Source organism: Hylobates moloch, unplaced genomic scaffold, assembly GCF_009828535.3.
Source record: "Hylobates moloch isolate HMO894 unplaced genomic scaffold, HMol_V3 SCAFFOLD_9, whole genome shotgun sequence".
In the NCBI taxonomy this organism is placed as follows: domain Eukaryota; kingdom Metazoa; phylum Chordata; class Mammalia; order Primates; family Hylobatidae; genus Hylobates; species Hylobates moloch.
In genome coordinates this window covers 27,149,836-27,166,063 of record NW_026652284.1, presented here as the reverse complement: position 1 = coordinate 27,166,063, position 16,228 = coordinate 27,149,836, and the positions used below count along the sequence as shown (strand labels likewise).

At 39.9% G+C, this 16,228-nt stretch overlaps 1 protein-coding gene across 5 annotated transcripts in view; it reads right to left on the bottom strand.

Moving 5' to 3' along the window:
- The window catches only part of EPB41 (erythrocyte membrane protein band 4.1), a 227,662-nt gene that overhangs the window by 85,285 nt on the left and 126,149 nt on the right, over positions 1-16,228 (bottom strand). For all 5 annotated transcript variants that reach the window (XM_032759550.2, XM_058444377.1, XM_032759535.2 and 2 more), the window contains 3 exons: positions 16,018-16,060; positions 11,781-11,856; positions 9,076-9,294 (listed from right to left, as the gene is read on the bottom strand). In XM_032759550.2, the coding sequence (XP_032615441.1) occupies positions 9,076-9,294; positions 11,781-11,856; positions 16,018-16,060 (338 nt within the window). The remainder of the gene's footprint in view (positions 1-9,075; positions 9,295-11,780; positions 11,857-16,017; positions 16,061-16,228) is intronic.

The window sequence follows — 16,228 nt, the reverse complement described above, 5'->3', positions numbered from 1 at the left end:
ACCTGAGGACGGGAGTTCAAGACCAGCCTGACCAACATGGAGAAACCCCGTCTCTACTAAAAGTACAAAATTAGCCGGGGTGGGGGGTGGCACATGCCTATAATCCCACCTACTTGGGAGGCTGAGGCAGGAGGATCACTTGAACCCGGGAGGCAGAGGTTTCGGTGAGCTGAGGTTGCGCCATTGCACTCCAGCCTGGGCAACGAATGAAACTTCATCTCAAAAAAAAAAAAAAAAAAAAAAAAATGTTGAGAGACCTTGTCTCCAAAAAAAGAAAAAGAGTAATTTTAGCTGGGTGCGGTGACCTGTAGTCCCAGCTACTTGGGAGGCTGAGGCAGGTAGATTGCTTGAGTTTAAGGCTGTAAGTGAGTTACAATCACACCTGTAAATAGCACTGCACTTCAGGTTGCACAACATAACAAAGTCCCTTTACAATTTTTTAAAAAATATAATTCTAACTTAAGAATTTTTTTTTTTTGAGATGCAGTCTCACTCCGTTGCCCAGGCTGGATTGCAGTGGTGTGATCTCGGCTAACTGCAACCTCCTCCTCCTGGGTTCAAGTGATTCTTCTGCCTCAGCCTCCCAAGTAGCTGGAACTACATGCACCCGCCACCATGCCTGGCTAATTTTTGTATTTTTAGTAGAGATGGGGTTTTACCATATTGGCCAGGCTGATCTCAAACTCCTGACCTCGTGATCTGCCCATCTCAGCCTCCCAAAGTGCTGGGATTAAAGGCGTGAGCCAAAAAAAATTTTTTTAAGAGACAGGGTCTTGCTCTGTCACCCAGACTGGAGTGCAGTGGCACCATCATGGTTCACTGCAGCCTTGACCTCCCAGGTTCAGGTGAACTCTTGGGCTCAAGCTATCAGCTCACCTCAGCCTCCAAAAGTGCTCGAATTACAGGCATGAGCCACCATGCCCAGCCTTAAAATTTCAATGTATTTATTTATGTCAGTACGGACTCATGAATTTTCATCTTATTCAATGCAGTTTATCAATTATTTTCCTTATCTATTTTAATGTTTAAATTGCCCCAGATTTGGTAGTGGGAACCTCTCCAAGCTGGATTCTGTGTCCTTCTGACCATTTCCCATCATTTTTCCAGTACTTCCTTCTGACACAATGTATAGTTAGAGTATGTATCTGTGTATGTATTTACCTTTTTACATCTATATTTCTATATCTACCTATCTATATATTGGAAACCACAAGTTCACATAGAAGCCTCCAGTTTTAACATGATATCCTAACAAGGTTCATTTTAGTTTCTCCCTTTCCATAATTTGTGTCTCATTTTACTGACAGTGAGAAACCTGGCTCCCATTACCCTGAATACATTGACTAATTTGATCAATCCCTCTATATAATCATATAATCTCTCACTGCAGCCACAAACCCCTACCGTATGTGGATGTCCTCCTCACTCTACTTGAACCCTGAAGTCCCCATTCTGGGCTACTCAGCACACGTGGATGTCCTCCTTACCTCACCAGGGTTCTGACTGCTGGTGTGGGACCATCTCTCCACACTGCTTAGGCTTTGACACTCTGCATCAAGCACCACCCCGTATGGATGCCCTCCACATCCTGTGTAGGCTTTTCCCCCACATGGATGCCCTTCTTGGCTTCTGAAACCCACCACCAGGTACCCACACACGACTACCATCCTCATCCACTTGAGCTCTGACTCTTCATGCCAGGCTGCCCTCCAACCCACGGACCCACTCCTCACTCTGCTTAGGCCTCAGCATCCCAAGCCAGACTGCCCCCCTGCACGATGACTACCTTGCTCTGCCCCACCTAATGTTGCCAGAAAGCTTTTTCTGATTATAAAAATCGTACACATTCACTGTATAAAATTTGGAAAATATCATGAAGAGCATAGAAAAGAAAATTTATAATCTCCTCACCCACTGATATCTGTGCATGTTAACACAACACGCACATTTGAAAAATTAATATCACAAAATAAATTATTTTTTGCCTTAAATTTTAACGATCAAGGTTTTCCCTAAAATTTCCAAGACCTTTGAAAGTCATAACAAACCAGCTGGGAAGAGATCAGATACCACTAAACCATTAAAAGTACTGTCTTGAATTTATTCAGTACCACCTAATAATTTACTACTTGTAAGTACTGCAGCTTACAAAAGTACCTGACCAGGAAGCTCTGGCACTAGTTAACTCTTGCTCATTAAAAAGAGAAGTTACAATAAAGTTTCCCTGCATTTATTTCAAGCAAGTGGGATCAGGATAGAGCTATTCAGTGAGTTCCAGTGTTATGTGACCCCCTTTTAATAATGTTTGTTATATCTCCTAATTAAGCATTGTGATTTCAAAGAATTAAGTGGGGGACAATAGACAAGTTTACATACCTTCCTAATACCCATAAATGGAGGGCAATTAATTTTAAAGCTTGATTTGTTAGTGTAAATTTAAAGTGTTAATTATAGCTTTAAAATCCCAGTCTGGGCAAAGGGCCACTACTAAGGATTCCATTTACGCAGGCTGTCTTCTATTTGAGAAGTGCTTGTACTGCACTTTCCAATGCATAGTAAAATGCATATGCCTCAGCGGAAGTTTCTTTGGATTAGTTAAAATGCCATGTTGTTGGACATAATTAAATTGTTCCTTTGGGTTTGTGAGGGTTGCAAATCTTTCCAAAAAGGAGCAAGTAAATTCCAAGATGACAGACTCCTAAATGTTCTGGTCATGGTGATCCATTATTGCTCAATTTCTACCACATCTCTAAGAGAACATCGACTGAACGATATCCATTTGTCCCTTGAGATTGTTTCACCTAATTGGGTTTACATTCTGATAGAGGTTAAAACTAGTTCTCCAAACCAAGACACATACATTCATCACTTGTGAAGTGAGGATAAGAATTTTTTTTATTTATTTTTTTTATTTATTTACTTTTTGAGACGGAGTCTCGCTCTGTCGCCCAGGCTGGAGTGCAGTGGTGCGATCTCAGCTCACTGCAACCTCCACCCCTCCAGGTTTAAGCAATTCTCTGCCTCAGCCTCCGGAGTAGCTGGGATTATAGGTGCGTGCCACCAAGCCCGGCTAATTTTTTGTATTTTTAGTAGAGACGGGGTTTCACCATCTTGGCCAGGCTGGTCTTGAACTCCTGACCTCGTGATCCACCTGCCTCAGCCTCCCAAAGTGCTGGGATTACAGGTGTGAGCCACCATGCCCAGCCTTTATTTTTTTTTTAGATGGAGTCTCGCTTTGTCACCCAGGCTAGAGTGCAGTGTTGTGATCTCGGCTCACTGCAACCTCCGCCTCCTGGATTCAAGCAATTCTCCTGCCTCAGCCTCCAGAGTAGCTGGGACTACAGGTGCACGCCACCATGCCCAGCTAATTTTTGTATTTTTATTAGAGATGGGGTTTCACCATGTTGGCTAGGATGGTCTCGATTTTCTGATCCACCTGCCTTGGCCTCCCAAAGTGCTGAGATTACAGGTGTGAGCCACTGTGCCCAGCCAATAATTATTATTATCCTAGCAGATATTTGAACTCTCACTATATACTGTCATTGTACTAATCACTTTATATAAATTTTCTGATTTAACAATTAGGAAATTTACATTATTGCCCTTATTTTTCAGATGAAAAAACTGAAGCTTAGAGAGCTTAAGTAACTTACCAAGAGGCACACAGTTAACAAGGAATGGATTCTGAATTTAAAGAAAGGCTGACTCCAGAGCCCAAGCTTTCAACTATGGTGCCCTACTGCCCCAACTCAGTGGTTCTCAAACTTTTTTGATCTCAGGACCTCTTTATTCTCTTAAAAATTATTGTAAAAATTATTGAGGACCCTAAAGAGCTTTTTTTTTTTTTTTTTTTTGAGACGGAGTTTTGCTTTTGTTGCCCAGGCTGGAGTGCAATGGCATGATCTCGGCTCACCACAACCTCTGCCTCCCGGGTTCAAGTGATTCTCCTGCCTCAGCCTCCTGAGGAGCTGGGATTATAGGCATGTGCCCCCATGCCTGGCTGATTTTGTATTTTTAGTAGAGACGGGGTTTCTCCATGTTGGTCAGGCTGGTCTCGAACTCCCGACCTCAGGTGATCTGGCCACCCTGGCCTCCCAAAGTGCTGGGATTACAGGCATGAGCCACTGTGCCTGGCTAAGAGCTTTTCTTTATGTGGCTTATAGCTATTAGTATTCACTATATTAAAATTGTTTTAACTAAGGAAAATTTAAAATGTTTATTACATTTCTAAAAAGTAACAGTAATCCAGCCAAGCATGGTGGCTCACATCTGTAATGCCAGCACTTTAGCAGGCCGAGGCAGGCAGATCACCTGAGGTCAGGAGTTCAGGACTAGCCTGGCCAACATGGTGAAACCCTGTCTCTGCTAAAAATACAAAAATTAGCCAAGTGCAGTGGCAGGCGCTTGTAATCCCAGCTGCTCAGGGGGGCTGAGGCACGAGAATCACTTGAACCCAGGAGGTGGAGATTGCAGTGAGCCAAGATCACACGATTGCACTCCGGCCTGGGCGACAAGAGTGAAACTCCATTTCAAAATAAAATAAAATAAAATAATAGTAATCCCATTACTTTTTAACATAAATAACATAATTTCTGAAAAATACCAATATTTTCTGAAAAAGTGATGAAAAGGTAACTTTGCTTTACATATTTACAAACCTCTTCAATGTCTGGCATAGAAGACAGCTGAATTCTCCCAACTGCTTCTGCATTCAATCTGTTGCAATATATTGATTTGGCAGTATGTGAAGAAATCTGATCTCACACAGAGATGTAGTTTGAAAAGGGGTGACTATGAATTTAAAATATTCTTTTTTTTTTTTTTTTTTTTTTTTTTTGTGAGACGGAGTCTTGCTCTTGTCACCCAGGCTGTAGTGCAATGGCACGGTCTTGGCTCACTGCAACCACCGCCTCTCAGGTTCAAGCGATTCTCCTGCCTCAGCCTCCCAAGTAGCTGGGATTACAGGTGCCCACCACCATGCCTGGCTAATTTTTGTATTTTTAGTACAGACGGGGTTTCGCCATATTGGCCAGGCTGGTCTCGAACTCCTGACCTTGTGATTCGCATGCCTCCGCCTCCCAAAGTGCTGGGATTACAGGCATGAGCCACTGCGCCTGGTCTAAAATATTCTTTTCTGGTATTACACTAAAACTTATCAATGGCAGTTTCTTAAAGATAATTTTCAATGTGAAATGTAGAAACTTATCAATGAACTTTTTGTACTGTTACATTAAAATCCATTGGTCTATCTTGCATTTTGAACGGATCTTTTACCTGTGCATGATTTTTTTAACACTGTGCATTTCTAATCTGAAAAATACTTATTCACTAAGTTATGAAAATCTTCCAAATCTTGATACAATGTGTATAAAAAAGTCACATTCATTAAAATCACCACCGACCTTAGCAGAAGTCTTTAAAAGTGTCAAGATCATAGGGATATATAAAAGTTTACCAAAATTCTAATTTTTACCGGAAAGCCTGAATTTTGTCACTAGCAACAAATACTATCAGTTGCTTTCCTAACAAGTACTAGCTCATTTCATTTTTGAGAAAATGTGTGTCAAATAAGCGAGTCTGAATAATCATAGTTTGTCATTTTTTCAAGAAAACATGGTGTTTTATAGAAAAGATGGCCACCGGGCGTGGTGGCTCACGCCTGTAATCCCAGCACTTTGGGAGGCTGAGGCGGGCGGATCACGAGGTCAGGAGATTGAGACCATCCTGGCTAACATGGTGAAACCCCGTCTCTACTAAATATACAAAAAATTAGCCGGGCATGGTGGCTGGCGCTTGTAGTCCCAGCTAGTCGGGAGGGTGAGGCAGGAGAATGATGTGACCCTGGGAGACGGAGCTTGCAGTGAGCCGAGATCGCCCCACTGCACTCCAGCCTGGGCAACAGAGCGAGCCTCCATCTCAAAAAAAAAAAAAAAAAAAAAAGATGGCCAATTCAGCTCACAACTCAATTGCACAAGTGCTTTTCCTTGAGACGACTGTTGTGCTTCAGTATGCAGCAGAAATGCTTTGTGTGTACTTCCCATCTAATCACACAGAATATTAAATAGAAATGTATTCAAGACTTAATAAAACTAATACTTTTTGTTGCTTCATTAGGAAAATTCTAAGGTAAGCTGGCTTTCTCTTTAACTGCAAGTGCATGCTGGAGAACAATATAATGACTCTTAGTACAGTTTGCTGCAACTGCCTTGATTTGTGCCCCACCCATTTCAACACAGTGAAAAAGGCAAATAACATCTTAGCATTATTACAAAAATAATTTTGACTTCATGGACCCCTTGAAAGAATCTTGAAGATCTCCAGGGTCTATAGACCACCCTTTGAGAACCGTTGTCCTAACTCAAAGGGTGGTTATAAAGATTAAACGTGATGTTGTACATAAAGTGCTTATCATAGTATCTGGCACATGATAATAGATGCACAATAACTGGCTACTTATTATGATGATTATGTAACAATTCTATAAAGGAGAATCAAGCATTGGATGAGAGACTATAAGTCCTCTCAAACCTGAGATTCTATTATGATCAGATAACCATTAAAACACTCATCAGGCCGGGTGCAGAGGCTCATGCCTGTAGTCCTAGCACCTTAGGAGTCTTGAGGCTGGAAGTTTGAGACCAGCCTGGACAACACGGTGAGACTACCATCTCTACAAAAAAATTTAAAAATTAGCTGGGCATGGTAGCAAACACCTATAGTCCTAGCTACTCAGAAGGCTGAGGTGAGATGATCATTTGAACCTAGGAGATTGAGGCTACAGCGAGCTATGATCACACCACTGCACTCCACTCTGGGCAAGAGTGACACTCCATCTCTCTTTAAAAAAAAAAATCAGAGACAGATTTCAAGCACCAATCATAATCTGACATCATCATTTTCTGCGGTTCAGCTCTATGGCAGCAGTAAAATATTTTCTTTTACTATTTTACTGATTGCCCAAAGGTTATAACTAATAAAAATATTTTTAAATTATTAGATAATAAAAATATTTCCCTACAGTATTGACATTCTAATTAATCAAATTATTTTGTTTCTTTCCAGTACTTGCTTTTCTATGTATATATGCATATATTTTTTATATGTCCATATATTTTTATATATGTAAATGCTGAAAATCATAACCAGAATATAAATAAAAGTGCTGCAATCCCAGCACTTCTGGAGGCCGAGGCAGGTGGATCACGAGGGCAGAAGTTCAAGACTAGCCTGGCCAAGATGGTGAAACCCCGTCTCTACTAAAAATACAAAAAATTAGCCAGGCGTGGTAGTGGGTGCCTGTAATCCCAGCTACTCCGGAGGCTGAGGCAGAGAATTGCTTGAATCCAGGAGGTGGAGGCTGCGGTGAGCCAATATCACGTCACGGCACTCCAGCCTTGCCAACAGACTGAGATTCCGTCTCAAAAATAAAAATAAAAAATAAAAACAATAAAAATGTATTCAAAGACAATGTAACATGCTTAAGTTATAATTATCAACAAGTTGAAAGTGGTGTATTTAGTGATTCCAGACATTGGTACTAGAATAAGTCCAAACTTAAAAAGCAAACGTGCAGTTCTCTTTGGAAATAGTGTGACCCCAAGAGAGATGGGTAACTCCTATAAGACTACTGCTATGTAGGTTGTAGACTTTAAAGTCCTTAGTGTGGTCCTCATGACTGAGGTACCTGAACCTACAGGGGCAATAATGCACCTAGAATTGAGACACTTTAAGTTACAGCTCTCTCATTTGAAGCATCCCAATCCATGCAAACCTATTCCAACTACCCCAAGGAGAACAAGATGGCACAATGGCTGGAAAGAATACTTTTTACTATCATGGCAAGCCTACCGACACCACTCTTTGGATTTCTCTTTGAGCAGTGTGATCCTTTGGAGCTTTGAAACCTAACTCATGCTAACATAACTTAGGGTACTAATTCAAGGCCAAGGTCAGACTTTCACATTAATATGCTAAGGCAGTTTACAGAACTAAGCTATAGCAAGTCACTCAAGTAACAATGAATGTATGCAGAGGAAGAAACACAAATTATTCTGGCATTTTAATATTAGCTAATATTTATTGAATTTTTTACCATGTGAAAGACATTGTGACATTGTATTCAGTATTTTATACACATTACCTTTCAATGGTGTGATCTCAGCTCACTGCAGCCTTGACCTCCCAGGCTATGCTTCCACCTCAGCTACTTGCCACAGGTGTTCTCCATCATGCCTGGCTAATTTTTAAATTATTTGTAGAGATGAGGTCTTGCTATGTTGCCCAGGCTGGTCCCAAACACTTGGGTTCAAGTGATCCTCCTGCCTCGGCCTCCCAAAGTGCTAGGATTTCAGGTATGAGCCATCGCGCTCGGCCCACAATACCTTTTCTAAACCTAGCAGTCCCCTAGTTTCTCTGAGGTGATTATCTCCATCAGAAATATAAGAAACCTGAGGCTCAGAGAAGTTATAATTGAAAGACCTAAGGTCACAAGGTTGGAACCAAGGTCAAGATTTCAACCCAGCTCAGACTGACTGTAAACTCTTGCTCTTGATCACTTGATAACTCCCAACATTACCAATCATTTTCATATATAAAAGCAGTATAGTCAGTGAATTTAATAAAGACTTTTAAAAATACTTCCAAGAGTTTCATGGGCCCTCTGAAATCTATCCATGTATAAAGATCTCAAATTAAAAACCCCTGCTCTAAGGATCTCAAGGTACCTAATGCAGCATAATGAGCTTTAAATCTGATAAAAAATAAAAGGTAAGGAAACAAAAATAATAATAGCTGCCATTTGCTGAGCACTGAGCCAGCCACTGTGCTAAGTGCTTTACATATATTCCCTCATTTAGTTTTCATCCTACAATGCAATGCCCATTACTCTGAGGAGAAAGCTTAGATTAAGAGAGGTTAAGTAACCTGCCCAAAGTCAAACAGTGGAGGAAACTGAGTTCACATGACTCTTTCTATGGCACCATGATCCCTCTTAGGCAAACACTGAACCAATAACATGTTAAGTGTTTAAACTAATTGCCAAAACAAACACCGAACAAACCCTGGAGACATATTCACCTGTATGACTTATGCAGTTCCATGACCTTCTCTTCAAGTTCCTTGGTCTGATTCGGGGCAAGTTTAAAATCACTAACATAATCCACGCCATGGAGTTCTGGGTCGTAGTCTCCCAGTTCAGACTGGATGGTGTAAGAACCTAATAATGCTAAGGTTGCAAAGGAACAGGGCAGGCGTCCTGCAACTATGTCCTGCCGAAGCTGAAGACATAAATAATATCTACAGCCAAAAGAGAAAAAGTGTTATGTCAGCAACAACAACAAAATATAGAGAGAGAAAAAGGAGAAAAGGGGAGAAAGAAAAAAGGAGAGAGAGAAAAAATAAGGAGACAGAAGAAAAGAAAGCGATTAAGTAAATATGAGATAATACTAATAACTGTTCAATCTAGGTAGTGGGTATATGGTAGTTCATTGCACTATTATTTCTCTCTGTGTGTTTGAAATTTTTACATATTAAAACTTAAAAAAATACTGTAACTATATTGGACACATGTTTAGAAAGAGGAAAGTTTAGAAAAGTCTAAAGGAAGTAATGAAACTAATTTTTTTTTTAAGTATACTAAGTACCACAGATATATAAATCATCTCACCTAATCTTCACACACACACACACACACACACACACACACACACACACACTTGTGAGGTGGGTATCATTGCCAGATCATAGATGAGGAAGCAGCTCAGAAGCTTAGCGGGCTCGGTGTCAGGTAGTAAAAAAGACTGGCTCCAAAACCAGGCTCTTTCTTTTCTACCACACTGCTATGCCAAGTGTGCAGATATAGTCCTTCATACACAAAGATGACATCATTAACATTTTCACTAGGATATAAATATTCTGGTGTATTTTCTCTCCAAGATGAGTTAAGTTGCATGCAGCCTTCTACATGCTATTAGCCACCTTGTAAGACTAATCCCATCTGTGTGCTAAACTGTTGGGAACTGCACAGTTTGCAGTTAAAACAGTTCAGTTCAACAAACCAACTGAGTGCCTTACCACGTTCAGACACTTTTCTCTCCATCAGTGTAACGTTCGCACCTATGGCCCTGACTTCCTTACCACGTGTTCTAAGTGACTGAGTTGACCAATTCAGACTGTTTTACCAAACAGGAAAGCATTACTAAATTGACAATTCCTAAATTAATTAGAATCATATCTTTGCTTCTAAGATCTTAAATAACATTTTGCTATTAGTCACAACATATATATTTTTTAAATATCAGAACACTGCCAAACAAGGCACAAAAATTTTAAACTCCTCTAAAATGTAAATAATTAGCAAAGATTTTTAGAAATATGTTTTGTTTTATACATAAGCCTAGACGAAGAAAGACGATTAAGTAGCAATTCCAAAAGACAAATATTACTGTGAAAAAGAAATAACCAAAGGAATTTTTTAAGGCAGAAATCCGGCATCTCAACTTCAAGAATGTACTGAGGATGACTAGACTACAAATAATAAGGAAAAAATGGTATTGACTTTGTATAGAACTTAATATTATCAGATTTTTAAAGAGGTTAGTCTATTCTCTTATTTGAGAGATATGGAAACTGTCTAGGCCTAAAGACTATAAATGTGCCTGGAATCAGATAGTTAGCAGCAAAATCAGAAATAGAAAGCAGTTACTCAACAACCAACAGTTTAACAAACATTTGACAAGCATCTCCTATGGATAAGACCCTATGCAAGATGCCATGAATATAAATATGCACAGTAGTACTTTTTATAATATATTGATTTTCCACTTTCTTTTTTAGTTAATATTTTTATAGAATCCAATAAAAGCCATTTTCTTAAAGACATCAGTAGGCTGTTTCTAAAGAGTACAAGATTTCATAAATTAGGTGGGCTCCAAGGAAGATTCAGTTCAGGGGATCAAGTACTTCATCAAACATTTTAAAAGGGAGATAAGAAGAAATAATAATAACACTTAGACTTTCAGATTTTTGATACCTATAAGAAGGAAGATGGTGGGGCCGGGTGCAGTGGCTCAAGCCTGTAATACCAGCACTTTGGGAGGCCGAGGCGGGCGGATCACCTGAGGTTAGGAGTTCGAGACCAGCCTGGCCAACATGGCGAAAACTCGCCTTTATTAAAAAAAAAAAAAAAAAAAAAAAAAAAAAAAAAATTAGCAGGGCGTGGTGGCGCACATCCGTAATCCCAGCTACTCGGGAGGCTGAGGCAAAAGAATCGCTCGAACCTAGGAGGCTGAGGTTGCAGTGAGCCGGGATCACGCCACTGCACTCCAGACTGGGCGACAAGAGCGAGACTCCATCTCAAAAAACAAAAAACAACAACAAAAAGAAGGAACATGGTGGGAAAGGAATATGAAAAGAGACCCCAAAAAACAAAACAAAACAAAAAACAGTAGAGCCATTTTACCACTGTATTTGTGTCCTGCCCTTTTGGAGGGTGCTGGTAGGAGCCCTGCCCACAGCTTGGCATAATATCCATGATAAGCAAGGCCAGTTCCCCTGCCAATTTTCTGATACTTGTGATACAGGTCACAGATACTTAAGGCTTTTAGATTCACTTATTTGTATGCCTGCCTTCAAGTGATGAGAAACTTTCAATCTTAGGCTACTTAATATCATTATTTTTCTTCAGTTCTGAATAGGGAATTAGCAGAGCTTATGGTGGTAAGAATTACTATCTCATCATACACATTACTATATGATAAATTACATATTTATTACTTATTTACCTTGTTATGTCTTCTGTTAACTGTGCTGGGTCAGGTGGATAAAACTTTACATTAAATGTAAAATTCCAAGGGACACCTATAAAAATAAACACAAAATAATTTTACGTTTATACCTAAGTTTCTAATTGTTGGAAGTACCTCAAAATATTCAAACATTTCTCTTTTTCTTTTTGAGACGGAGTCTTGCCCTGGTTGCCCAGGCTGGAGTGCAGTAGAGTGATCTCGGCTCACCACAACCTCCGCCTCCCAGGTTCAAGCGATTCTTCTGTCTCAGTCTCCTGAGGAGCTGGGATAATAGACATGCACCACCACGCCTGGCTAATTTTGTATTTTTAGTAGAGACGGGGTTTCTCCATGTTGGTCAGGCTGGTCTCAAACTCTCGACCTCAGGCGATCCGCCTGCCTCAGCCTCCCAAAGTGCTGGGATTACAGGCATGAGCCACTGCGCCCAGCCTACATTTCTCTTTTTCTATTAATACATCTTTAAATATTTTCATGCTTGGTGGATAAAACAATTTTTTAAAAAGAAGAAAGTTGCTTAGATATCACTTAAGGATTTGAGCTAGAGGATCTCATTTTTTGCCCGACTTAATATAATAGTTTGATTTACAAAGGATTAGAACTGCATAAACAAGGCTGTGCGCAGTGGCGCATGCCTATCATGCCTCACTTAATGACAGAGATACTCTGAGAAATGCTGGGTCTACAGGCATGTACCACAACACTCAGCTAAGGCCGGGCGCGGTGGCTCACGCTTGTAATCCCAGCACTTTGGGAGGCCGAGACGGGCGGATCACGAGGTCAGGAGATCGAGACCATGGTGAAACCCCGTCTCTACTAAAAATACAAAAAATTAGCCGGGCGTGGTGGCGGGCGCCTGTGGTCCCAGCTACTCGGAGAGGCTGAGGCAGGAGAATGGCGTGAACCCGGGAGGTGGAGCTTGCAGTGAGCCGAGATCGCGCCACTGCACTCCAGCCTGGGTGACAGAGCGAGACTCCGTCTCAAAAAAAAACAAAAAAACAAAAAAACAAAAACACAACACTCAGCTAATTTTCAGATTTTTGGTAGAGATGGGGTCTCCCTGTATTGTCCAGGCTGGTCTCAAACTCCTGGGCTCATGCGATACTCCCACCTCAGTGTCCCAAAGTGCTGGGATTACAGGCATAAGCCATTGTGCCTGGCCTAAAATTAAGAGATGAAATAAATATATATATATTTATATAAATATAAAATATAAATCTATATATATAAATATAAAATATAAATATATAAATATAAAATATAAATATATATAAATATAAAATATAAATATAAATATATAGATAGATAGATAGATATGAATAGCACTCCAAATTATGTTAAACAAAAAAGATTGGTTGCATATTTATATTAAAACACACATTCAAGTGTGTGTCTATATACATTCAGACCAGCCAGGCGTGGTGGGTTACACCTGTAATCCCAGCACTTTGGAGACTGAGAAGGGAGGCTTTCCCAAGTCCAGGAGTTCAAGGCTGCAATGAGCTACGATTGTGCCACTCCACTCCAGCCTGGGTGGCAGAGTGAAACCCCATCTCTAAAAATACATATACATATTTAAAATATATATCATATATTATTACACTCAGACCATCCCTGGAAAGAACACGTTACCATGGTTGCTTCCAGGAACAAAAACTGCATGACTAGGACAAGGAGAGAAGGGAGATTTATCTCGTACTATACTCATATGTATCTTTCTATTTTATACCACATATTTACAACATCTATTTTAAAAATTAAATTTAAAAACTATGTATAACATACTTGTAATTTTTATTTATTTATTTTATTATTTTTTTTTCACAAGAAGTCTCACTCTTGTCCCCCAGGTTGGAGTGCAATGGCGTGATCTCAGCTCACTGCAACCTCCACCTCCCAGGTTCAAACGATTCTCCTGCCTCAGACTCCCCAGTAGCTGGGATTACAGGAGCCTGCCACCATGCCCAGCTAATTTTTGTATTTTAAGTAGAGACGGGGTTTCACCATGTTGGCCAGGCTGCTCTAAAACTCCTGACCTCAGGTGATCCACCTGCCTCGGCCTCCCAAAGTGCTGGGATTACAGGCATGAGCCACCGCAACCAGCCATATACTTGTATTTTTAAAATGCAAAATTTATATATGCCTAGAAAAAAATATTGCAATTGTATCAGTTTAACAGTGATTATATGCAGAGGAGAGGATTTAGAGGACTCTTACCTTCTTCATGATAATTTCCTATAATGTTTAAATTTCTTACAATGGGTATATATTACTTGCGTGATTAAAAAAAAAAAAAAAAACTTAAGGGCTGGGCGCGGTGGCTCACGCCTGTAATCCCAACACTTTGGGAGGCCAAGGGGGGTGGATCACCTGAGGTCAGGGGTTCCAAATCATACTGGCCAACATGGCGAAACCCTGTCTCTACTAAAAATAATATAAAATTAGCCAGGTATGCTGGCACATGCCTGTAATCCCAGCTACTTGGGAGGCTGAGGCAGGAGAATCATTTGAACCTGGGAGGTGGAGGTTGCAGTGAGCCGAAATCACACCATTGTACTCCAGCCTGGGCAACAAGAGCGAAACTCCGTCTCAAAACAAACAAACAAAAAACAAAACAAAACAAAACAAACTTTAAAAACCCCCCACCTTTGCAATAAATGTCATTCTTCCCTTTGGCTTAAAAAAATGTTTACAATTTGATTCTCTATTAAAGGTTTTGTAAGGTACACGGTGTTTTTGTTTTTTTCCCCCATGTTGAAGAAAGCATTTTTATTATTCTGTAATTTTTTTTTTTTTTTTTTTTTTTTGAGATGGAGTCTTGCTCTGTCGCCAGGCTGGAGTGCAGTGGCACGATCTCGGCTCACTGCAACCTCCGACTCCTGATTCAAGCAATTCTCCTGCCTCAGCCTCCTGCGTAGCTGGGATTATAGGCATGCGCCACCACGCCTAGCTAATTTTTGTATTTTTAGTAGAGACGGGGTTTCACCATGTTGGCCAGGATGGTGTAATTTTTTTTACCTGAAAAATATTAAGGTTCTTTTTCTTAGCAAGATTTTTTTTTAAATACCCAGGAAGATAATCTTCTAGATATTCTTTTTTACTCGTCATAAATTCTGTTAACTTTTTCTCCTAAAGAATCTTCTTGTATAATCATATGTTCCTAATATTTTATATTAAAAGTATTTTCATTGAAAGGGGCAAGGAGTTATATTTTTCTTGTGGTGTCTCAAATATTCTGAATATTTGTTTGCTCTGACTTGCATTTTAAAACAAGCTTTTATAGGTAGAAAGCAAATACAGAGAGTTATCAGTCCAAAAGAGTATTTTGTTTCTTCCGTTAAGAAAACCAAACAATTACAAACAGGGTCTAAAGAAAAACATTTCACCATAACAAAAGTGTTTTCTTCTAAGAAACAAATGAAAAGTAAAGTTTGTTTTCAGGTGAGTGTTGAAACTTACTAATCATGATAAATGGCAGCTATTTCATTTCCTGGAAGTTTCTTCAAAACTAAACTAAAAGGACAGGTAGTCTTAATTAGCCATTGGGCCTGGGACTGCAAAATACTAATCTATACTTTTTTCAACCCAGAAATATTTATCCCAGGACACCAGTCTGATCAGAGTGTAAAGCGGGACTATACACTAGAGTTAGAGCTAGGAGAAAAGACACAATGTCAGAAGGGTCAGTGGCAAGCAATTCTTGTCCTTCCATTCTTTTTTTCTTCCACAGTCCTTTATACTGCAGTTTGGAAGAGGACTGTTAAAAGGGATGAAAACAACCATGAAGAGGAAAACATAAAATTTATAATGCAATAGTTCAGAACAATTTAAAACAAACAGGATACGGCAGCAAACTCCTAGTAGGCAACTGCGGCTTCAGTCACTACCATTTTGAGAACTGACTCCCAAATCCTTTTTCTTTTCTCATCTTTGTTCTTTTCCACCTTCTGTTACTCTCAACTCTTCCTATCTTCCCCAACTTGGCCCAGTTGTAAAAAAAATCAACAAAATCTGACCTACATCTCAATAGTATCCACCTCTGCTATATTTTTCTATTATGGAATCTCCTCCTTCCAGGAGAAGGCTTTATCTCGATTTCAAAGCAATCTGCAGTAGTCAGGATTCTAAAGTGACTGACTCACAGCCAGAAATGGTTGGAAATCCTCTGACCTACTAAAAGAAAGAAAGAACTATAAAAAGAGCTATATCCACTTACCACGAACCTGCTTTTTTATTTCTTTGGCGGAATCCAGCCATGTCTGTAAAAAGGAGAAAAGGCATTCACACAGAGCTCCGAAACACATCAACAACAGAGTACTGGAAGCAAGATCACTGACTACCTTCAAATAGTGCCTCCAGACCAACCTGCATTTCCTTTGATAGTCTTTGCATTAATTTCACAAAGCACAGTGATTTTGAGCAGACAA